The following is a 24,977-nucleotide window of genomic DNA, read 5'->3' as shown; positions in this document are numbered from 1 at the left end:
TTACTTTTATATTTTGCTAATGAAGTGAACAACTGCACATTTTTCCACTTCTGATCACTATCCAGTGACCAATGAAAGTGTGTGGATGTCAGACCTGAAAAGAATTTGGCTCAGTTGTGATGCACACCCCTCCCCACAATCAGATTGCCTGCCAATATTCACGCTCTTAGGCTCATACATTAATATGGCCACTTCCCAAGGTAGCAAAAGGCAAATGGCAATCATTGATGCATACTACGACAATAAGGAAAGGAGGGAAAAGGTTGGGGAAAGACAATGGCAAAAAAAGACTATTACTTTGGAACAGTTTCTACTACACTGAATTACATCTCTCACCTCCCATACAATACAACTTGTAGTATAAATAGGGTAGGCAGCTACTTTTCTATTGTAAACACTGATGCACACATTTGCCCAAAATTTGCACATGGAATTTTCTCATTTTTAAGGCAGCTCCTCCAGCAAATCTTCCAAGATCCATGCCAGCAGTAAATAAGTCATTTTACCAATGGAAGAATGTGGACAGCTTTGTATGCAAGACCCTCAGACTTCAGGATAGAGAGCCCAATAGTACCACACAAACCACCAGGACCATGTGCTCATGTGGAAGGAACTGACCAGAAGTGTAAAGTTGATCTATAAATATAGATTCAGGCAACAGGGAGTTTTCTAGTCCATCTGAACTTACCTCCCATACCACCACCCATTCCTCCTCCGCCACCGGCTCCTCTGTAATCATCCATTCCTCCTGTTCCTTGACAGAGAAGTTACATGAACATGTGTATTGCAAAACTATTCAAAATATTTACATTTTGTCAGAAGTCTACATTATGGGCAAAAGGATTCTACAGCGCAATCTCATTCCCACCACCCTCCCAAGATGGAACCATTCACTATTACAGAGCTCCATCTAATTTCTTGGCCAAGAGCTACCTAGACAATCCTATTTGATGTGAGTCAAGGCTAGGAACTAAAACAGACTCAGGAATGAAAACTTACTGCTAGAAATCCCACCCAAAACTGAAGAATGAATTAAAACTACCTGCAGTAATTCAGTATACATCAGGCTCCTTTCAGTTATAATGATTAGTTATCCTATCCTATATTTAGTCTGCTGCAACTCTGAAGGGACAAAAGGGATTCTGCAATAAAATACTCTCTCCTCCCCAACACATCAGGATGGACAGGGACCCTGCTGTTGGGCATCTGCTGTGCCATTTTGAAGCACTACCAGGTGTAGGGCAAATTAACATCTCTCACCATTGGTATTCAGGACAAGACACATCTCATCATCTTTGTTGGCCAACTGCATGAAGCAAAGCATATATCTGTTTAGCTTAATTCAAGTTATTACACAAAAAAAAAATCCTTACCTCCCATTCTTCCCATGTTCATTCCTGGACCAAATCTCCCCATGTTATCCATCCTGTCCATCCCACCTCCACCACCACCATATGGACCATCCATGCCTGAAATTTAGTGCCAAATTTTGAGTGTGATTTTTTTTAAATACACAATTTCAAAGTCCATTATACAAACCTAGCAAACGGCCTGATGATTTTTATAACATTAGACTTCCCATGGCATTGCTCAATGTGTCATGGGCTATAGTGGAGCTATAGCACCTAGTGGGTCACTGGGTCAAGTTTACATAGGAAATTCCTATTAGAAACAGATTACAAAGGCATTTTCAATGTGAAAATGTTGACATAAAAATGTGACCAAAAATTGTGACGTGAAGTTTGTGGAAATGCCTCGAAACAAAATTTTACATATAATTTCTGTATTGCACTGAGACAGTCACATTATAATTCCAGAAAATATGGAGAAAGTTCAGAGCAAAACTAAACTCCCATACAATATCCTCATTAGCATCTGCACTGCCTTGGGCTGTACTGAACCAATGCACAAAGGATTACAAGGAATCATTAAACCAACCATTTATTAAGCAATTCAGTTCACCCAACTTATTTCTAATGGATATGAAGCCCCGCAGGATATGATTTATTTCCCACTCAACACTGACCTCATTCAACAACTCTGTTGCTGTTGGGATTAACAGGGCAGCCCACTTGTGGGATATAAAATCAGAACCATGACTCCTCAACCTATGCCACATACACGAGAACATTCAATAAAAGGAATAAATACAACACAAGCACTTTGCAACAGAAGTCGCTACTTTGTACAGAACACAGGGCTGAAAAATAAGCTAAAATAAAAGATGTCAACAAATGATTGTGATGTTATTCCTAAAAGTCATAAGTACCTAAACAGGTTCATGCAAATAACTCAATGTTAAATATATTTTCATAATCTGCAATGTTAAGTACAAAATATTCTCTTTGAATGCCTGAATCTGGTTTCAAATGGGTTTTGCATCTGTCGTACCATGTAAATGATTGTCTGTTACTCATCTGCCTCATGACCAAACAAAAAAGGAAGTTCCCACTATATCTTAAAACATATCCATCTGGGACTGGAGCTCTGCATGTGTTTACACACATGTAAATTTCTCCCTGCTGCAATTTCAGCCAGTATAAACCAGGTGCTGCTGGCTGCAAACCAATGCTGTAGATATCAGACTCAGGCTGTTTAAAACCAATGAAGTCTGGATTTATGGGTACTGAAATATCTACAGGTTTTCATGCTCACCCTACATGTACTTTAAACCTTTTCTGGACAACTCCTTCAGGTTTCCAGATTCACAAAGCAGTTTAATTTGTAAAACAGAACTGCAGCATCTGGTAAAAAGCAAATCTACCAGTGAGCCAGCTAGTTAAAAGTCAGATAGCTATGGCAGCCCCAATGGCACACTTTCTCCATGACTTACCACCTCCTCCCATCCGGTTCATGCCACCAAATCCCATTCCATCCATTCCCATTCCTGTCAAGAAGGAAGATAGATTCTAATGACAACTTTGAAAGATTAATATTTTTCAAAACATATCCCTTTTTCACCATGTTGGTTACATATGAAACAAACACACCCAGAAGCATTTAATTTGGTCCTAACCACATACATCACAACCCAGATACAAAGTACAAGAAACATAAAATACAGCCATCCAAAACTTACAGTTCAGTAAGCAGAGCCATGGCGTTAATATTAAAGCTTAGGACTTAACTATGCTTTGTTGACATCTCTGCCATTCTTGAGAACAAACTAAATGTCCAATTTATATCCCAGAAGTTATATGTGTAGGCACATTCACACAATTGCAGTGTAATGCTTCGTGATTAAGAAACCAAACTACAAAAGCTGATTATTCAAGCACGCAGTTACCACAACACTGGCAGGCTGGTAGCACACAGTCTGGGACATCCACTCATCCAGGGGTTAGTGGCTCATGGGAAATTTTGACAGTGAAGATAAGAAAGGAAAAATAAAGTCTGTATTTGAACTCAGTCTTCCCGCTTACCACCATATTTTGGATTAGAACTTTTCAGTCAGCCCAAATCCAATAGCAATTTAAAGTAAAGTGCATCGCCTGCTATCTGCCATTAGTTGCCCCATCTTCTCCACACTTACATCACCAATAATGTCTGCAAGCACAGTAAAATGATTTTTTCTCTATTTTCTGCGGCTGCCTTGTGTGGAAATGGGTGGTCTGCTTTCAACATCCTTTGCTGTACTAATCACATTTTGAGGTATAAAGTAGATTTGTACACAATTTTCCATCAGTTTTGAGCTAGTACTCACAAGCAGCAATCCCTGGAACTCATTTGTTCATGGGAAGCTATTGACTATGGCAAAACCACATTACTGCCCATGCTGAGTTGCCCCAAGGTGTTGGTGGCTTTTTCTTGAACCACAGCAGTACTCATGCTGACAATGCTTCCACAATGATGTTAAAGTAGGGAATTTCAAAGTTTTAACCCAGCAACAATGAAGGAACATCAATATATGTCCAAGTCAGGATGGTGTGTAACTTGGAGGAGAACTTGGGATGCAATGATGTTCATGATATTGCTGCACTCATTCTTTTCGGTGTTAAAGGTCATGAGGCTAGGAAGAGCTGTCGAACTAATCTTTGCAAGTTGCTGCAGTGCATTCTATATAGTACATACTGCAGCCACAGTGCATCAACAGTGGAAAGGGTGGATATTAAGTGCAGTGCCAGGAGCACTGATCAAGTGAACTGCTTTGTCCTGGATAGTAAACAGCTTCATTGTTGCAGCAGCTCCTATCCAGGTGAGTGGTGAGCATTCCACAAACTTCTGATTTGAGCTTTATAGATGAAGGGGCTTTGAAAAGTTAGGAGTATCCAGGCTCTGCCCTGCTCTTATAGTTATGGTCTTGATATGGCTGGTCCATTTAAGCTTCTGGTCAATGATGACCCAAGATGTTGATGGCAGGGGATTCAGCAATGATGCTATTCTTGAAGGTCAGGGGAAATGGTTCGACTTTATCTTGTTAATGGTCACTACCTGGCTCTTGTGCACAAATGTTGCCCGACATTTGTGAGCCCAAGCCTGGATGCTGTCTTAAGTCCTGCTGTAGAGGAGTTGGGAATAAAGCTGAACAATGGAATAGTCAATGATCAACCCCACTCCTGACTGTGATGGAGAGAAGGTGATTGATGAAACAGCTGAAGATCACTGGGCGTGGGACACTACCCTGAGGAACTGCTGCAAAGTCCTGGGACTGCAACGATTGGCCTCCAAAAACTACAACCATCTTCCTGAATGTCAGGTATGACTGCAGCCACTGGAGGGTTTTCCCCTCGAGTCCCATGGACTTGGATTTTGCTAGAGCTTCTTGATGTTAACTCGACTATATTATGCTCCGGCATTATGTTCATGTCTACCTCAAAGCTGTGATGAAGTCTAGAGCCAAGTGGTTCTGGCAAAACCCAAACTGAGTGCCAGTAAGCGTGTAAATGGTGAGTTGACACTGCTTGATGGCATTGTTGATGACTCCTACCATTACTTTGCTGATGACTGGGAGTAAGCTGATTGGCTCTTAGCTTTATTCTGTTTTTTGTGGATAGGACAAACCTGGGCAATGTTCCACTTTGTCAGGTAGATAGCAGTGGAACAGTTTGGCTAGGAAGGCAACTAGTTTTGATGTGCAGTTCTTCAGCACTGCAATTTTAACATGTGGAGTCATCCATACCACTCACAACAATCTTGTAATACTCCTGCAAACTGGAGTCTCTACATAACAATGATATACATAACCCCACAAATCAATGGACTGTTTACCATGTACACAAATGCTCCCAATGCATCAATTTGGAAAGGAATCAAAAGTCTCATTTCATGATGGATGTTGAAAGCCCAGTGAATATTGTGCATCTTGATTTTCAAAATGCCTTTTACAAGGCACTGCAGAAAAGACTACTAAGGTTGAGTCCTGTGGGATTGGCAGGCAGATTTTGGATGGATAAGGAGCAGCAGCATTCTCGTAGACCTAAACTAGTTATTAAGGGTAGTGGATCATTGTGGGGAATCAGTCATTAGTTGAGTCCCACTAGGATCAGTGTTGGGGCCGTTGCTTTCCACCATCTTTATCAACGAGATGGATGAAGACATCGGGGAAACCGTCCGCAAGTTTGCAGATGATGAGAAGATGGTGTGTGTGGCTGTAAGGACCTTAGATGAGAAAAATAGAATGTAAGCAGATCTAGATGCAATGGGGAAATGGGACCATATCTGGCAGTGTCTTAATACACATAAATGTAGCATAATGCATTTGGAAAGAGGCAACTCTAAGCAAGTGTACACCGTGCAGGGTTGCGTGCTCAAGACTACTGAGGGATGATGGGCTTGGGGGTTACAATCCTGCAAGGCTTTTGTAAAAACAAAAAAGAGTATTGGGATGTATTGCCGGCACAATTCATTATAAAAGAGGAAATATTATTCTTTCTCTATATAAGGCCTTGGTCAGGCCACATCTAAAATACTGTATCTAGTTTTGGCCCCCTCACATGGTAAGTGAGAGGCTCCATGGAAAAGGTTCAGAAGACAGCCACTGGGTTGATATACAGTTTAAAGGCCTTCTTTTACTACAATAGACTGAGAAAGCTGGGGCTTTTTGCTGTGGAAAGGTGTAGACTTCGAGGACATTTAATGGAGATCTTCAAAATAATGGAAGGATTACATTTGGTCCAAGTGGATAAGCTATTCGAACTAGATAGGTTAGGAAAGACCAGGGTACACAAGTATATGTTACATAAACATAGATCTAGATTTGACACTAGAAAGCATTTCTTTTTGCAGAGAATCAACGACCTCTGGAACAAGTTGCCAGCGCATGCAGCAAGTGCAGATTCACTACAAGCATTCAAAAGAGGTAGATGGGTCACCAGAGGATGTGTCAACAGTCACTGTGGTCTCTTGAAATTTGTTTGATTACCTTCAAGGGTCAGAGAGGAATTTTTGCACTGTTGTTTCAAAAATAGCCTGCGCTTTTCCTCACCTCTGGTTCCATGTGTTGGGGGGAGGGGGGGCCACGGAGAAAAAGTCATGGTGATATTATGCAGAAGCTAAATCATGCCATAACAGGACACGCTGGTCTTATCCTGCCCTTTTTCGTACGTTTACATGCATGTCCATATAACTACCAAGCAGCAACATCCAATTCTTTATCTGCATAACGTCCCAGTATGTCTGCTGTATGACAGCAAGAAGTACTAAAATTTGAAGAAAAATCATAGCTGCCCAAGTATCCATTCGTAAAACAGAGATGCAACAAACCTTAATAGTTTTGTGTCTGGTTAAATTAGAGAAAAAAAGACAGGGGCACCTTTAATGCTCAACAAGATCAAAACTACAGTCCATACCTCCCATTCCTGGACCCATGTCTCTAGGTCCAGCGTTTCCCATTCCTGTATTCAGCTCTCTGGCATCAAGCGGCTGGCCACCAGGTCCCAGGCCCAAACCAACCCCACCGAGTCCCTCTATAAATTGGCAAAAAAGGGATATTTACAAATTTGCTTTTGAAGAAACAAAGTTAGTGTTTCAGAGGAAGTGGCTGCACTTACAGAAACCGTAATTAATTATCAGGTCCAAAAATTGCAAATATCAAACTATAATTCTTGTGCCATAGCACAGATCTACTTTACATTAGGATATTTTGTTATGTGTAATGTTAGCAAGCATAGAAAACACTATTAAATACAATGTTGGCATTTACACAAGGATCAAATATCAGAAGTCTGGGATTTAACATTTACCAAACAATGTCTAAAGTACGGCCAGTTTGCAATTGGAAAAAATATCTACTGAAAATGTTGATTTTATTCGTATAGTCAATGGCACGTTTCCCCCCAGAAAGTCAAAATTTATACATGCAAGACAATCATACAAATGGGTACATATAATGAGACATAATTTAAAAAAGTTTAATCCATGCATTATTTTATTTATATTCCTCGTTGCAATGTACATTTCTAGCTATATTTAACATTGCAGCACCTTTCAGACTTATTTTGTTGTAGTTTGGACATCCCCAATAACAAATACATTTGCCAAACATTATGGACTCTCCACTGATTTGTTGATTATTACTTGAGAAGCTGAATGCTGTGCAGCTCTCCAGAACACAGATATTAGATTTTCAGTGCATTTTAAGATATTATGAAGTACTATAATCTACTGTCAAAGAATTTAAATATTTTCATCAAAACAGGATTTTAAAAATCAATTTGCATTATTTTAGTGATAATCTCATTATTATTCCCTAAATGAATACCCCATTCATGATCAACTATTTGCAAAGTACAACAGTGCCATTTAGTGGCAGAAAGCTGAAATGACCAAGGAAGTCAGCTAAGTGAACTATCGGAACCTCAGATCAAGCACCGACACATGTTGCTGCCTTTAAATGCATACTTGTTTCTGGAAGTTAAGCTATATTTTTGGCCAGAATATATTTTGTAATATTAACTGAATCAAGTACATTCTGCACAGCCAGTTACCCTTTTCAGCAATTCAGTTAGTACAGCCTGCTGAGTTCATCTTTGAAAAGCAGCTACACTGATTAAAACTCAGTAAAACTTTGTTTTTATTGGCTCTATTTCCTAACATTTGTAGAGATGCCATTTTGGAATCTAATCTCCAAACGACTAAACTATCCCATCACACATTACTGTACTGCAGCAGCACTAACTTTTTTTTTAAAGCAGTTAGGATTTATAAAGTAAAAGAAATGGAATCTGATGTGGCAGGGTAAGCATTTCAGCAATAACTTCAATTTTAAAAAAACAATGCCTCAATCGCCAATGGCACAACATTAAACTGTGCAGCTGAGGTATACAGGCCAGGAAGGCCCCAGTGCTGAGTTAACTTATCTCTTGCCAGAGTGATAAAGGGGACACTACATTTGGTCTCTGTACCCATGAATTAGAAATGGCAAAATAAATCAGGATCCCCACTCTCAATTGCTATTCAGTAACCCCTGCAGAATGTGCATGTGGAGGTTTGCCCACAACAGGATCAGAATTGACTGTGCATTAGCCAAAATGAATGCATACATCTCTTAAACAGCTTCATGATTTGGGTTTAAAATCAGTTAGAGCTTTTTTTTTATTAGGACAAGCAGATTGCAGGGCAACATGATAGTTGGGTTTCAAATAATGAAAAGATGGGACAGGGTAGATAAAAGCAGACTGTTTCCAGTGGTGGAGGGGTCTAGAATGAGGGGCCATAAACACAAGATTAATGTAAGATTTAGAACGAGAACAAGAGAAGCAAAACCTTTCACACAGTAGTTTGGTTGTGCAATTCACTTCCAGAATTAAAGGTTGAGCAAAAATGTCAATATTCAAGATTAGATTGGATAGATGGAGGAAGGAAAGAGATAAAGGAGTATGGAAACAGGACGGGTAAATGTGATTAGGGCTATTTGCTTACATGTAGGATAAACACTGACAGGGACTAGTTATGCCAAATGGCCTGTTTTCAGGTTGCAATTTCTATGTATATGCTATTAAATATTAATTGTTTTGCTTTTCAGTATTTCCCTGGTTGAAAGCAAACCAAACAGGAAGTTACAGTGTGCATTTAAGAGTTTCAAAAAGTTGCCAATACATACTGGGAAGTTGTGGAGCTCGGTCTGCAGCATAGAAGTTATTCTTGGGCATGGATTTGTCATCCTGTAGGAAAACGAGAGTCAAATTTAAGTGGAGGGAGTACTTTGCAATGATGTATTTACATAATTCCCCTTTTTAAAAAAAAACAGAAAAATATGCTCGTCTGGCAGAGGTGCTGCATGTAGCACCCGTTGTAGCACTGACACACCATGCAGTACTGATGTATAGTCAGGAAGGTCCCAACTTTAATTGTTGAGCTATGTTAAGCTGGCTAATCTCAGTCTTGGACGTAGGGGGAGGTCATTCGGCCCATCATACCTGTGCCAGATCTTTGAAAGAGCTATCCAATTCATAGAATCATAAAATGGTTACAGCACAGAAGGAGACCATTTGGCCCATTGAGCCCGTGCCAGCTCTTTGTAAAGAGCAATCCAGTTAGTCCCATTCCCCCGCAGCCCTGCAAATTTTTTCCCTTCAAGTATTTATCCAATTCCTTTTTCAAAGCTACAGTTGAATCTGCTTCCACCACCCTTTCAGGCAGCACATTCCAGATCATAACTACTCACTGCGTAAAAAAGCTTTTCCTCTGTCATCCTCGGTTCTTTTGCCAATCACCTTAAATCCGTGTCCTCTGGTTCTCGATCCTTCCATCAATGGGAACAGTTTCTCTATCTAAATCCTTCATGATTTTGAACACTTCTATCAAATCTCCTCTTAACCTTCTCTGCTCTACGGAGAGCAACCCCAGCTTCTCCAGTCTATCCATGTAACTGAAGTCCCTCATCTCTGGAACCATTCTAGTAAATCTTTTTTGCACCCTAAGGTCTTCACATTCTTCCTAAAGTGCAGTGTCCAGAATTGGACACAATACTCCAGTTGTGGCCAAACCAGTGTTTTATAAAAGTTCAACATAACTTCCTTGCTTTTGTACTCTATGCCTCTACTTATAAAGCCTAGGATCCCATATGCTTTTTTAACCACTTTCTCAACCTGTCCTACCACCTTCAAAGATGTGTGCACATATACTCCCAGGTGTTGCTGTTCCTGCACCCCCTTTAGAATTGTAACATTTGGTTTATATTGCCTCTCATTCTTCCTGCCAAAATGTATCACTTCACACTTCTCTGCGTTAAATTTCATCTGCCATGTGTCCGCCCATTCCACCAGCCTGTCTATGTCCTCTTGAAGTCTATTACTATCCTCCTCACTGTTTACCACACTTCCAAGTTTTGTGTCATCTGCAAATTGTGAAATTATGCCCTGTTCACCCAAGTGATCCTAATACCAACCCCAAGGGAACACCACAGTATATCTTCCTCCAGTCCAAAAAACAACCGTTCATCTCTACTCTCTGTTTCCTGTCACTTAGCCAATTTCGTATCCATGCTGCCACTGCCCCTTTTATTCCATGGGCTTCAATTTTGCTGACAAGCCTATTATGTGGCACTTTATCAAACGCCTTTTGAAAGTCCATATACACAACTTCAACCCCATTCCCCTCATCAACCCTCTGTTACCTCATCAAAAAACCCAATCAAGTTAGTTAATCACAATTTGCCATTAACACATCTGTGTTGGCTTTCCTTTATTAATCCACACTTGTCCAAGTGACTTAATTTTGACCCAGATTATCATTTGTAAAAGCTTGCCCACCACCTAAGTTAAACTGACTGGCCTGTAATTGTCGGGTTTATCCTTACAACCTTTTTTGAACAAGGGTGTAATATCTGCAATTCTCCCATCTTCTGGCAATTAGTCCTATCCCCTGCTCTTTCCCCATAGCCCTGTAAATTTTTTCCCTTCAAGTATTTAGCCAATTCTCTCTTCAAAGTTACTACTGAATTTGCTTCCACCATCCTTTCAGGCAGTGCATTCCAGATCATTACAACTCGCTGCGTAAAAATGTGTTTCCTCATGTCGCCTCTGGCTCTTTTGCCGATCATATTAAATCCGAGTCCCCTGGTTACAGACTCTTCTGCCACTGGAAACAGTTTTGCCTTATTTACTCTATCAAAACCGCTCATGATTTTGAACACCTCTGTCAAATCTCCCCTTAACCTTCTCTGCTCTGAGAATAAGCCCAGCTTCTCGAGTCTTTACAAATTTACTATTGGCCTCAATATACCTAGGGTTTTGGAGAGGTTGTGGGGGAGAGTGGGGTGGCGGAGGGGGTAGAGGGAGCATGGAAGCTCCTTAATTAAAATAATCAGCCTAGTGGCCCCTACTAGAAAGTGCACACATGGATATCAGGTGAGGCCAGGATCAAGCTTGGCTGCAATTCTTCCCATAGTTCAACAGTCTGCCAGGGTTCAACATCCAAGGTCTGACACAAAGAACTTCAATGCAAGTCATTGCATCAGAAAAGAAGAGAAGAAAAGGGGAGGGAGAAAAAGGAGTGGACTCATACTCCTGGAACATTTCAATTACTTATAATATATTATTTAAGGCTGAATACTCCTGTATAAAGTCCAACATTAAGAACTGAAGTTTTTATTTTAACATCCTTCCAGGATAATTGCAGTTTCTGCAAGTTTACAAAACAATCCTTCCCAAAAAAATCAGTCGAGTCCAATATTAATACTTCTATGAAAAGCAGAAATTAACAATTGGAGCAACAGCACAAACGCTATGATTTTTTTCTCTTAGGTGGAATATTCTTAAACCAAAATCATAGACCATCAGCTACTTGCATCAGCAAATATTTAACATGCAGACCAAGTGAAAACTTACCATCTTGATGTGCATAGGCCTGTCAAACAGAAGCTGCCCATTGAACATTGCTAGAAAGTAATTAAGGAATCTTAATTTTAAAAGTTTCATGTATGCATTGAGGTTACTCTGGTTACAATACCCATTACAAATATCTACAAGGATTCCCAAAATAAACAGCATTCGCAACAAACGAAAGACTTAGTCATAGCACATCAAATTGTTCCTTAGTTTAGTTTAAAGGTACAAAACTCCAAAGCAACGTGAATGATCACAGTAAAGTTAATTTTACCTCTAAATGAAAGAACATTGTGGGGGAGGCAGAGCTGAATGTATTACTATAGATTAACCATTTTAAGTGAGGTAATTCTCCAATTAAAGTAAAAAATTTGGTCAACCAAATCAAAACCCAGTTTTATTTTAACAAAGGATACATATAGCTTGAACAGATTCGATTGGGCGCTCAAAAGTTACAGTGCCCATTCCGCGACTCTTCCCATCTTTGTCTTCCACAATGTCCGCCCGCACCACAGAGCCCGCCATGGAGAATATTTCCTTCAACTTCTTCCATCCCACTTTGAAATCAAGCTGCAAAACAAACATTTTAAGCTATAAAATTAACTGATACACCTGAGCAAGTTCCACGATAACAGTGCACCTTTCCTAGACTTCAGTGATGACAGGGAAGTGGTGGACTTGCTATAGCATTACTTTATTTTAAATCGCTTTTACAGTGAAAGAGGGAAGAAATTCCTGCAGCGAGGGAGCAGTACGAGACAGAGACTGGGGCAAGGGATGAAAATTACAGGCCTCTGAACATTACTTTAGTTGCAGGGAATGAGAGACTTTGATAAGGATCACATCATAAGAGATTATCTGGAAGGACAGAGTCTAATTAGAGAATACAAGCACGAGTTCATAAGAGACGGGTCATGTCTAATCAATTAACTGGACTTTTTGAGGTAGTTACATATCTGGTGAAGAGAGGTGAGGCAATGGATGTTGTCTACCAGGATTTCAGAAAAGCATCCGACACGATCCCATAAAACTGATTAGTTCATAAGGTATGTGCCCTGAGAAAAATTGCAGGCATAAGCTGGATTAGATGGTAGACAGCAAAGAGTTCTGGTGTATGGGAAAATATCACAAGAATCCACTTGAGTCACTGTTCAACCACTGTTTCTATTTTTTTTTACAAATAACTTGAGGATGGGATATTGCCCAAGGAATTGCAGATATAAAATTTGTTAGCAACAATCCAAAGGGATCTGAACAGGATACATCAGTGGGCAAACAGGTGGCAAATAGAGTTCAACACCAGAAAGTCATGAGATTAGATAGAAGCAGTGAGAATGGGGATGACATATTGAATGGTAATCTGCTTCAGGTAACAGAACAGGAAATAGAACTGGGGTTTTGGAAAATATGTCGTTAAAACCAACTGTTCATTGTTCACAGGTGGTGAAGAATGCAAATAAAATGTTGGAACATATAGTTAGTTGTTTAACTTAAATCTAAATTTGTATCTGGCCTCGATGAGAACATTTCTGGAGTGCTGTCTTCGGTTTTGGTTGCTATTACAAAATGGATACGATTATTAGGCCTAGTCTGGAGAATGACTCAGAGCCTAGAGGGCTGAGTTGTAAGGAAACATGGTCTATCCTGCAATTTTAATTTCGAAAAGAGGACGATAAGGGGGAACTTGATAGACATCTTTAAAATTTTCAGAGGTATGGGAGAATTAGATTCAGAAAAGTTCTATTGCACACAGGATTTGAGGACTATGGAACACAATTTAAAGGATGCCAAAAGAAAGCAAGAATTTATAATATTTTTCAGTAAAACAACAGAAATGAAGATGTTACCAGCAGGAATGTTGGAACAGGAAACCATGGAAGGTTTTACTAAATAGGATTGAGGTTTATTACTTCTAGAATCACAGCACAGAACTTAATTGGTGGTTGGTTTTCTTCCCAAAACATTACAGTACGACAATATATAAAAGATCAGTCTGGTTGACTATAAGTTTATTGAAACCATTTCCTCAAATGCCAAGTGAGGTGATTAGTCTGACTGTCCAGAGGATTTAAAAGTGAAATAGGCTGCACTGATCTAGATTTGTGATTCACCAAGACAATTAATTGACCAATAATGATCAAAACACTGGCGTGCAATACAATGTTGGGGTATAACAGTACACAGCTGTCACTTGCACTTTGGGAATGAAATAAGCTTGGAATAGCCTGGTGTAAAATATTTGTAGTCACCAAAATGTTACCATTTGCCTTCGTTTAGTTTCTCTCATTCCTTCCGTTTTACACAAAGGATATACTGCAATTAAATCTATCGCCAAAATTTGGAGGTGGAATGAAGAAAAATGAGGACAGCATAGCTGACTTTTTTTTCCCACATTCCTATTCTTTATGTTTCACCACACCCCCATTATTTTTGGTGTATAATTTGACAGTAAATTACTAAGTTACAAGGGCTCCTTATCATAAGGGAAGCAGAAAGGGGGCAGGGACATACACATACGAAGATGATAAATCACATGGGGGAAGGGAAGGAAGTCAGAGTAATTATATATTTTCTCTAACCATTTTACTCTATTTGGGATAATTAGTAAGAAATCATGGGATAGCCAGTTTTGCAGTTTCCTCAAACTTTATATTTCTAATCAGACTAACCTCACATTTCTAATCAGACTAAACATTTCCTCAAATTTCATTTATTTCACTGATGCTTTTACTAAAAAGTTATTTTTTTATAGATATATATTTTGTTAGCATTTATAAACTCACATTAACAATAAAGATGCTGCTTCCAAGCCTGCCAGCCTGTAGGGCGTTGAGAACATCTCTGGGGACATTAGGATTATTCAAGAGAGCAGGTGGGATATTCATTCCAGGACCACCTACACCTCCACCTCTGCCACCGCCTCCGCCACCACCACCCATTCCCATCCTGTCAAAACCACCAAACTTCTGCATCATACGTCTTGCATGCTCACCATCCAGATCCTACATTTTAAAAAAGGAATTAAAATCATGACATTGTGGACAAATACTTCCTACATGCATCTTAAAAAGTAGACTAATTTCTGAGTATGGTTCAATTCTCAACTTTATTTTGCAATAATAAAGTCCATTTATATCACAGTTGCTTTTCAGAGTAACATCACCTTGGGTTATATCCATCACTATGTTTGAGTGAACATGATTATCAAACCAAATAAATAAAAATACATGCCTCAAGCTGTATTTTTGTTAATGGTATCCACATGATTTATATCAATTCATGTTAGTTGTATTCAGATGGTGCGCATCAATTGGGGAGCTCTAGTATCCATTTAAAAGAGAACGCTTATCTACGGTGGTGTTGTGTGGAACTCTGAATAAAGGCTTGGAAGCAACTGAAGGCCAGGCTCGAGTATTCTATCCTTCACCACCGGGCTCTCCAGTTTGTACAATTTTATCTACAATAAAGCAACTAGCCCAATCAATTCCTAAGCAGTGAGTTATGAAAGTTGCAATGAGTGGCTCAATTTGGGTAGAACATGTACACAACAGTTTAATTCTCTAACATTGAATGTTTTTTTCAACTCACAAATTTGTTAAACACATCAAATACTGAGTGGAAGGTTTATGAAAAATTAAGCCACCCTTGTCCCAACTGTTTTGAGGAAGAAAATGCCGATAGCAGAACAAACCCATAAACCATCAGAAAGAACGTTAACATATGCTGCATAAAAAGAACCATTATAGTAGCAACAATATTAGCACTTGCTTTGTCTGCTTCGGGCCACTCTACTCAAGTCTTCCCTTGTGTCACTCAGCATTTATTTCCCACAATACATTAGTAAATTTTAAATGTGTTCAAAGTCCTCCCCCTACTTAAAATTCCTGCACAATGAAACATCTCACCTCTTTCACTTTAAGAGGTCTTCCACTGAAACTCTGCTTGTCCATCACCTCCACAGCCTTTTTCATGTTTTCTTCACTCTTGAATTCCACAACACTGAAAGAGAAACATGGTACATTGCATATGCAGTAGTCCCCTCCACAGTCACTACTTTAGCTTGTGAATGTATATGTGGTAGTCCTCTCTCCCCATCACTGCTTTAGCTAGAGATTGTATTTGCAGTCACCCTTTCTTCCTATCACTGCTTTAAGTAGAGACTGTATATGCAGTTGTTGTCTCCCCAGTCACTGCTCTAACTATGGATTGTATACACCACAATTCTTCCTCCATTTTCCCCTTATCAGCTTTCTTCTTCCACTGCATAAGCCATTGACAGCTTGTTGGGTACCTGCCACTTTCCAGTTTCTTGTTCAAGTGCCCACTCTCGAGCTGTGCCCCTAGACAGCGAATGTTGGCAAGTAATTCATCCAGAGGGAACTTCACAGCCGAGCCTGATCATGTCCTCATCCAATGTTCATTGCACTTACAGCAGGAATCACTGACTAGTGATCAGCAATGGGAACCATAGTTGATACTCTCCCCTCACCCAGGGAGGAGGCCAACTGAAACCATTCCCTCCTTGCTTCCCACCACCATCCCAGCTACTACAATCTACCATCTCAGCAGAGACCAGGGATCAATCCTGATTTAAATGTGTAACTCAAGAGTTGTCAGGGGATCCAGAACTAGAGCTTTATCTGGTGTCCTGCATAGTTTAGACAACATTAATTCCAACTCAAAACATGAGAATCAAAAACAGATGGGGATAAAGGGAAGGAAAACTTACCCACATCCCTTTGGTCACAGGCGTTAGCATGTAAAGAAGAAAAAAGAAAAAATTACACAAGGTCAATTAAAATCAGTCTAACAAAACTGAAGTACCTGCATTGACATTTAAATAGGGGGTGCCACAATTTTTTCTCCACTTATAGCTAAAAATTTGTACTACACATTACCCTCAAAAAAAAAAATTGTCCTTGCATAGTGCAGTGCAAATGGATCATGGACCACCAACACACTGCGCATGGAACAGCGGGAAGCAGATTCAATCCTTTGAGTTCCCAATGTTGGCCATGCTGTGAGGGGGACATACCAAGCAGAAGCTGGGTATCACCACCGGAAGGAGCCGGACGTAAAATCTGGTAGGGTGACTCCCACAGGCCACTCAAAGCACCCAGCAGCTGGTTCAAAAGACCTGGGAGTAGGTCACATGTTAATACTTGCACACAGCCAAGGGAAACAACAGGGAAGAAAAATGAGAGACCAAATGATCTCTCCAAAAATTAGTCATGGTTTACTACCAGGCACTTTGACCATTTCCAGCCTTCATCAACTTACTAGAACCTGTGGGTAAATTCAGAGAACAAATGTACTTCTGTTACATGTATTAAAATACTGATTGAAACAAAATATCTAGTCATGGTTCCCCCCAGTAATTATTTCAAAGTGGGTGCTGCACACAAAGTGCAGATTGCCTTAAAGTCAAACTAAATGCTTTCTATAATGATTATAAAGTATCTATCCCAAGCAAGACTGCACCCACTTTGGGTAATATAGGGAGAACCCTGCTAGTGTGGCAGCCCTGTATCATATACATAACCAAAATAAAGTCACATGATTCTCGAGAAACCCTAGGTCAAACTATCACTCTTCAACAATGCTGCTAAAATCCAATCCACTTTCACACTATTTCCACCTACAACTTATTCAACATCCTATTCTATGCTTAAACACCATTGTTTAAGGATCAGAGCTATTTTCCCCCTTTGACAATTACAACCCTGGCTAGCATGACTTCTGAAAGACAAAAATATCTGTCATCCCTTACCTGTTGCTTGTTTTTTTTGTTATATAGCAGATATATTTGGTAAAGTTTTTTTTTGACATTATTTGACAAAAGTGAACACCCTCCAATCTTCCCATTCTAAAATCTGAGTGCCAAATGGAAGCTACAAGGATTCAGAAGGCAAGCACCAACACTATAAATAATCCATACACGTTGCATGATGATGCATAGGGGTCTTTTGTGAAAGCACACATATCAAAGTTGAAATCAAGCCTAGAGTGGCAAGATTATTATAGCAGATAAACCGCATTTTTTGTCGTGGGTAAATGAATCTTATGGTGTGGTACTAAACCATACAGACTTGAAGGCCCCAGATTCAATTACTTATCAGTGCTGATCTCAACAGGAGCAGCAATGGAGGTACAGGGTGGTCAAAAAGTTAGGAAAAAATAGCCAAGGTGCTTGCTCTTAACTATTCAATGACACTATTGAAAAGTGTAGATGTGAGGCCAGGAGAGGGTCAGACTCCACTGTGATGCTTTCCAGTTAAATGACTTTTAAGATTATACGCTCATGGATCAAAAATGGCCATTTTGGCATAGCACCAGAGGGGTACCAATGCCTGCAGAATCATATCCTACTGATCACTGCATTCAGGAAGCACAGGTAGAAAACTACTTTTCTGGGCACCCTATAATAGATTTAAGGTAACTGGCAAAAGAACCAGAGGAGAGATAAGGAGAATTTTTTTTTTGACGCAGCGAGTTATGATGATCTGGAATGCACTGCCTGAAAGGGCGGTGGAAGCAGATTCAATAATAACTTTCAAAAGGGAATTGGATAAATACTTGAAGAGGAAAAATTTGCAAGGCTAGGAGGAAAGGGATGGGGAGTGGAACTAATTGTATAGCTCTTCCAAAGAGCTGGCACAAGGACAATGGACCGAATGGCGGCCTCCTGTGCTGTATCATTCTATGATTCGATAACAGCATTTTCATGTACTTTTGAAAAAAATTAAAAACAAGAGGCCCCATAATGTCAAAGGTTACCAAAAAAATAAAATTGCACCAATCTTAGTTTAACATTGATAAATAGCACCAAATATGCCTGCTATACAGTCTATAGCTTTACATTCACATGCTTTTCTTCCCCCACCTAGCCACATCCACATATTTTGAGCTTTAGATTTCAAAGTCTAACCAAAGCCCACTTCCAGTATTCCATATCCTGTGTATTTTACATTTGCAATGAAACCACAGAAGAACTCGTTCTTTATCACTTACCCTCGACTTTCCATCCGCATCCATAAAGAGTTCCACGTAAGTAACCTCACCAACTACAAACCAGATCCCAGACGAAACATACACGGAAGGAGAAAAGCCAAGAAAACAATTGGAATTCAGCAAAAACATTGACAACGTTATGTAGTAACCTGAGCCCTCTAAAAGCCCAGAATATCAATCCATATACCTAAATCTCCTTACTATGCTATGTACAGGTGTGCAGTGATCCTAAGTCTAACCCAACCTAGAATAGTCGTATTAAACCACAACCCTTAATATCATTGTTACCAGTTACTAACAAAGTTACATACAACAGGCCCATTTACATCTACCCAGCGTGAACTCATATGCTTCCCAAACTGGATCTCTTTTCAAATGTGCCCAGCCAATAAGGATGTCACGTTATAATATGCAAAATACACATCTTTCTCTCTCCCTCATCCACAACCAATGCAATTATCAAATCAAAGTAATCAGAACTTCAAAAATGAAAGCCATAAACGTTCTGCAGATTTCAAGGCAAGATATTTATATTATTGATATACAAGCTATTGCATTATATATTGTGACATCCCCACCAGCAACCACCATAAGCAGCCGAGTCTGCTTCCGTTAAGATCACCTTCGTGTACTGTTAAATCAACTGTGAAAGAATCAAACCATTTTATGACCAAGTTCTGTATTAACAAATTGGAGCTGATCTCAAGAGTTCCCACCTACTGCAAGACCAGTATCCATTTACATGTACAAAGCACTAAGCCATCAGCCAAGACAATTTTAGTACAGTCAGACCCTCTTTAAGAGCAAGCTGAAATTTCAAAAAGTTTGCTGTCAAGTTTTTCCTGTATCCCCCACTGTTACTAAGCTTTGTACAGAATGGTAAATTGTTCTTCGGCTCCACAGGATTTCAAAATAGACAATCGCAATTTCAGTTTCATTCGTCATTCCCGTTCTGGCAAAACCAAGAAAGCCTAACTTTACCTTGGATACACAAATGAACAAGCTAAAGAGGAAACAAACATTTGTGACAATCACAAGCACTTTCTCGATCAGTTGCTTGATCTAAGTCTAGGTATTAAAGTCTGGCTTTCTTCTGTTTATGCAAGATGAGAATGATTAGTTCCAAAGATTTTCAATATTAAAATTTAAACTTGGGTGAGCAATTTGCATAGGTCACCTTGCATATTGTAACAAATAAAATTTTTTTAAGGTCATACAGCTTCCAAATAAAGTAAATATTCAGCAGCTGAGACACTATTACCACAATCCAGTGTGGTACTGAACTTATTCTTACACATCCACTATCAGCTTGCATGTTAGGCAATTAACAGAGCTCTTTATAGGGGGGAAAAAGGAAGATCACATGGGGTGCAATACAGCTGGATTACTGTACTTTTGTTTTTCTATCACATCAAACTCAACTTGATCATGATATCTCTAGTTGGAAATTGTATTAAACAAAACGGAGAAATCCTTTACTTTGGCTCCAAGTTGTGAGGACACAAAGAATCTGCAAAGGGATATAGACAGGTTAAGTGAGTGGGCAAGAAGGTGGCAGATGGAGTACAATGTGGGGAAATGTGAGGTTATTCACTTTGATAGGAAAAATAGAAAAACAGAATATTTTTTTAAATAGTGAGAAACTATTAAATGTTGGTGTCCAGAGAGACTTGGGTGTTCTCATACAAAAAACAAAGTTAGCAAGCAGGTACAGCAAGCAATTAGGAAAGCAAATAGCATGATGGCCTTCAATGCAAGAGGGTTGGAGTACAAGAGTAAGGAAGTCTTACTACAATTGTACAGGGCTTTGATGAGACCTCACCTGGAGTACTGCATACAGTTTTGGTCTCCTTATCTAAGGAAGAATATACTTGGCCTTAGAGGTGGTGCAACGAAGGTTCACTAGATTAATTCCTGAGATGAAAGGGTTGTCCTATGAGAGGTTGAGTAGAATGGGACTATACTCTGGAGTTTAGAAGAATGAGAGGTGATCTCATTGAAACATAAAAGATTCTGAGGTGCCTTGACAGGGTAGATGCAGAGAGGTTGTTTCCCTTGGCTGGAGTGTCTAGAACTAGAGGGCATAGTCGCAGGATAAGGGGTTGGCCATTTAAGACGGATATGAGGAGGAATTTCTTCACTCAGACGGTTGTGAATCTTTGGCATTCTCTACCCCAGAGGGCTGTGGCTGCTGAGTCGTTGTGTATATTCAAGGCTGAGACAGATAGATTTTTGGACTCTAGAGGAATCAAGGGATATGGGGATCAGGCAGGAAAGTTGAGTTGAGGTTGAAGATCAGCCATGATCTGAGTGAATGCGGAGCAGGCTCGAGGGGTTGTATGGCCTACTCCTGCTCCTATTTCTTATGTTCTTCCTGGATCATGCAATTATATTCAAGACTAACAGTGCCAGGAAGAGTGGCAGAGGCTAGGACAAGAAACAGCTGAATGGTGTAATGTTAAGATGGTAGGATTGGTACACTGCATGGGATCCAATGGGCCAAAGGGCTTTCTTCATCTGAATTTATCTTGAGGAAATATTTGAGGGTCGAAGAGACAACCTATTCCCTAGTATCCATCAGTACTGCTCTTAATTGGTTGTCAAGTTACAAAGGTTGGGGGTGACTATCCTGTCGATTTCTCCTTCCTGTGGAAAAACTGTTTGCTTTCAGCACTTCCATGGCAACACAGTGGAGCAGGGAATCAAACCTAAATTCCACTGTCCCATGGCATTTTTCACCGTGATGCCATTATGGAACAAAACTTCTGAAACATTTTCCCCCTCAAGAATAAGTGAGAAAATCTGCACATCAATTAAAACTTGCTCTTAAAAAGAACCGCCTGAACTTGGATACACCTCCTGCACTAGACAGTGGGCCTCAACTGTTCTTAACTTGGCTTAGCGCAACACTCCATGACTAGTTTTAGGCTGAATACCGATTTTGGTTCCCTACACACCTGTACCACCATAATCCCATCACTCTACTATCTAAATTATTTATAGACATCATCAGTAATCTACAAAACCAAGGACATTTAAATCTGCATGGGCACATTCCCAATATTACACTAATTTTAGACCACCAACTTTTGAGTCTTACCGCTTGAAGCCATCACTACATCAAGAAAGGTGTGCGTCTACACAAATCTAGAATTCTGACATTTAACAGTGAGTTTCACATTTAAAACAATGTCTTCTGATAAAGGTTTCTTTCCTGTCAGGCTACTAAATACTGGTAACATCAAGTAGTCCTATGCAGCAGCAGCATGCACCACGGCGGACTGTTCAAACTTCTGTTCCGAAACACCCAAGAATTCTTTTTCACTCAAACAATGAACACACAATTGAATGACAATCTTCGACGAAGGTTTACCAAGTATGGCTCTCCAGAGTCAAATGAGTCAAGTTGTTATTGTGGACAACAGATTTTTGGTAATATACTAAAAATAATAGAGGAAATAAAGTTAGGGAAATTTTAGTTACATTTTCCAAACAGCAGAAAACTTACTGTAAAATCAAGTATATGTAACCTGTGCCCGCTATTTCTACATAGCTGAATTTAGTAAGCTTATTCCAATAATCTATTGAGGGCAAGTATTAAAATTCTATCTACTTTTTGTGGGGAAGGTCAGAAAAAAAAAATCAGCTGATTTACCAAGATATTAAAGTGCATGGGGAAAAAACAAATGTGATTTTATGCATCGTCCATGGATGCAGCAACACATCTGTTTCATCTAATCATAGACTTCTTGCTGTAGTGATAGCTCATACCACAATGAGCCATATATGCTTGACTTCAGTGCTCAATGCACAATATCCCCAACTCAAGGACATTTGTTTGGATAATTGCCCACCTTTACTTCAAACAGTTCCAGATGTTATGGTGTTAGCTGAAACAATTCCATACCAGTTTAAAGACAATATCCCTTTTGTCAGGCTATTCGGGTTACCAAGTCTCAAACATTCATTACATCCCCTTCCATATATTACTGGCCAAGTTTGTGAACTTACAGTATACACATGATGGCATTTCTCACTGATCTTCAACTCAATATTGATAAAGGACAAATACCATTTTTCAACATTGCTATCTTCTCAAAGGAAAGTTACAAGTACTTGAAGTTAATAAAACTCCAAATGTGCAAAGCACTCCTGTAATTATGATTGCTTTATCCATACCGTTTATCCTTAAGGATTATATTTTAACAAAACACAGAATAAATAAAGTTACAGTAAAATGCACATTAGCCATCAATGATCCCTGCGTCCATCGACTGTCGTTATACGAAACCAAATCCGGTTTAGCTGTTATCTGGGATTGTGACAACTGAAGTTCAGGGAAAAACCCCATTCACAAAACATTCAGACGCTGCAATACAAATGTTACTGTCCCAACTGATCAATGTTGCCAAAGATTTTAGCAGAAACGATGCGATTCCTTCCAGTAAAAAGGTATTCCTAACAATTTTAAAACTGCAATCTTCATGAAGTTTCAATTTCAGGAAACAAAATTCTTGTAAAAAGTTAGCCATCATGTCAATAAACTGCCTTCCTGGAGTTATAATGCTTCTGTCCAGCACTGATACTCCTCCCACCTCTAGTGGATAAGGGTGTAACGATATTAAAATATTCCAATGTACAGCTTCTTTAATCTCTTGCCCATTCTAAGTTATTTGGGGGTGGAAGTACACAGAATGTTATGCATAAAGTGGCTTTTAAAAAAACACTAAACACAACTTTGAAAGAAAAGCAGAAATATCTCTCCCAATCCCACAAACTAGCAAGATAACATCAAACTATGAATCCATTGTTATTTTGCCTCATCATTTCCATTCGAATTCAAGATGTTAATACCAATGTCTTTCTTATTTTAAGTCTGAACTAACTAGGAAAGGAAGTTAGTTGTCGAGCATTACACAAGATGGGTAATTGGGATCTTGCCACAATATACACAAGTAATAAAAATGCAGTGTGTTCTAGTGCTAGAATATATTATGGGGAGGTCTATGTTCAACATTCTTAAAGGAAGTCCTGTATCCAGCTTTACTGTGTCTGACTTCACTGAACAATAGCCACACATGATCGACCCCTCCTGGTGTCCCAGTCTGATTCTAAAACTGCAAAATAATCTCTTCAGGTAATAATCATAATACTTAAAAAGACAACTGCATTCTACTGAACATTACAAGGGTGTTGTACATGTGTAACAAAAACAGAAAACGTTGGAAACACTCAGGTCTGTCAGCATGTGAAGCGAACAGACAAGTTAACATTTCAGGTGTGGACCTTCATCAGTATTACAGACGAACACCATTTAAAAAGGAACAGAATAAGGGGGAAGAGGGAACACACAAATACAGAAATAGAATGAGCTGTAAAGTGTTTAAGTCTGTTCTCTCCACAGATACTGACTGACCTGACGTTTTCAGTATTTTCTGTTTTTGTTTCAGATTTCCAACATCTGAGGTTTTTTGTTTATATTGTATTTGTGTAACTGTGTGAACATTATAAACACTGGAGGAAGAACAATTTTGGAAATCATGTTAAGTAATCAAATATTTTCAGCAGGGTACTGCACATTGTTGCAGGTAGGATGAGGGTTCACACCCATGGTTCCCCAAGTAAGCTCTCAATCGACATCAAGCCACAGTTGCAACATGCATAAGATGCAAGACACTTTGCACTCAAACAAAAAATTCAACCCGGACTAACTATACACACGCTTGCGAACAGCCAGTTACAGAGGTATTGGAAGATATCTGGGAGCAGGTCACCTAGACCAGGAAAAGGCGCAGACAATTTTAGCTGGCAATCCTTAAAAATCTTTCCTCTCAAACCTAATGGGGTATTTTTGACAATCCATTTTCCATTACTACTCCCCAATCTCAATTCTAAACAATTTAATCTGCCAGAATCTCTTTCCAGTGCCACAAAACTTGATTTGTTTTTAAAATGGCAAGTACAGAAGTAGCAGATTTTGCATAGTAAGTCAGTTTAAAATGCTAGCATTAATTGTTCTATTAACAAGATATCAAATACAAGTCGAATACAAATCTAACATTTTATCCACATTACAACAATCAGCAGTGAAAAAAAATTAACAGAGTAAACTATCCTAGCTGAGAAGCTGGCCTGCTCCCAGAACATTGAGCAACTCAAGTGACCCCCCTTTCTTCTCCCAATTACCAGAACAGTATTGGG

The 24,977-nt window shown here is 39.4% G+C and overlaps 1 protein-coding gene across 1 annotated transcript in view; it reads right to left on the bottom strand.

Moving 5' to 3' along the window:
• LOC137299443 (myelin expression factor 2-like) overlaps window positions 1-24,977 on the bottom strand; it is a 35,880-nt gene that overhangs the window by 6,968 nt on the left and 3,935 nt on the right. Inside the window, exons 3-13 of the mRNA XM_067968179.1 lie at window positions 18,777-18,829; window positions 16,495-16,502; window positions 15,671-15,764; window positions 14,549-14,767; window positions 12,182-12,335; window positions 11,769-11,818; window positions 9,041-9,101; window positions 6,789-6,905; window positions 2,834-2,887; window positions 1,374-1,469; window positions 689-754 (exon numbers count right to left, since the gene is read on the bottom strand). Coding sequence (XP_067824280.1) covers window positions 689-754; window positions 1,374-1,469; window positions 2,834-2,887; window positions 6,789-6,905; window positions 9,041-9,101; window positions 11,769-11,818; window positions 12,182-12,335; window positions 14,549-14,767; window positions 15,671-15,764; window positions 16,495-16,502; window positions 18,777-18,829 — 972 coding nt within the window. The remainder of the gene's footprint in view (window positions 1-688; window positions 755-1,373; window positions 1,470-2,833; window positions 2,888-6,788; window positions 6,906-9,040; window positions 9,102-11,768; window positions 11,819-12,181; window positions 12,336-14,548; window positions 14,768-15,670; window positions 15,765-16,494; window positions 16,503-18,776; window positions 18,830-24,977) is intronic.

The sequence above is a fragment of the Heptranchias perlo genome, chromosome 29, assembly GCF_035084215.1.
Source record: "Heptranchias perlo isolate sHepPer1 chromosome 29, sHepPer1.hap1, whole genome shotgun sequence".
In the NCBI taxonomy this organism is placed as follows: domain Eukaryota; kingdom Metazoa; phylum Chordata; class Chondrichthyes; order Hexanchiformes; family Hexanchidae; genus Heptranchias; species Heptranchias perlo.
The sequence above is the reverse complement of the archived record's forward strand: the minus strand, read 5'-3'. Positions and strand labels throughout refer to the sequence as shown.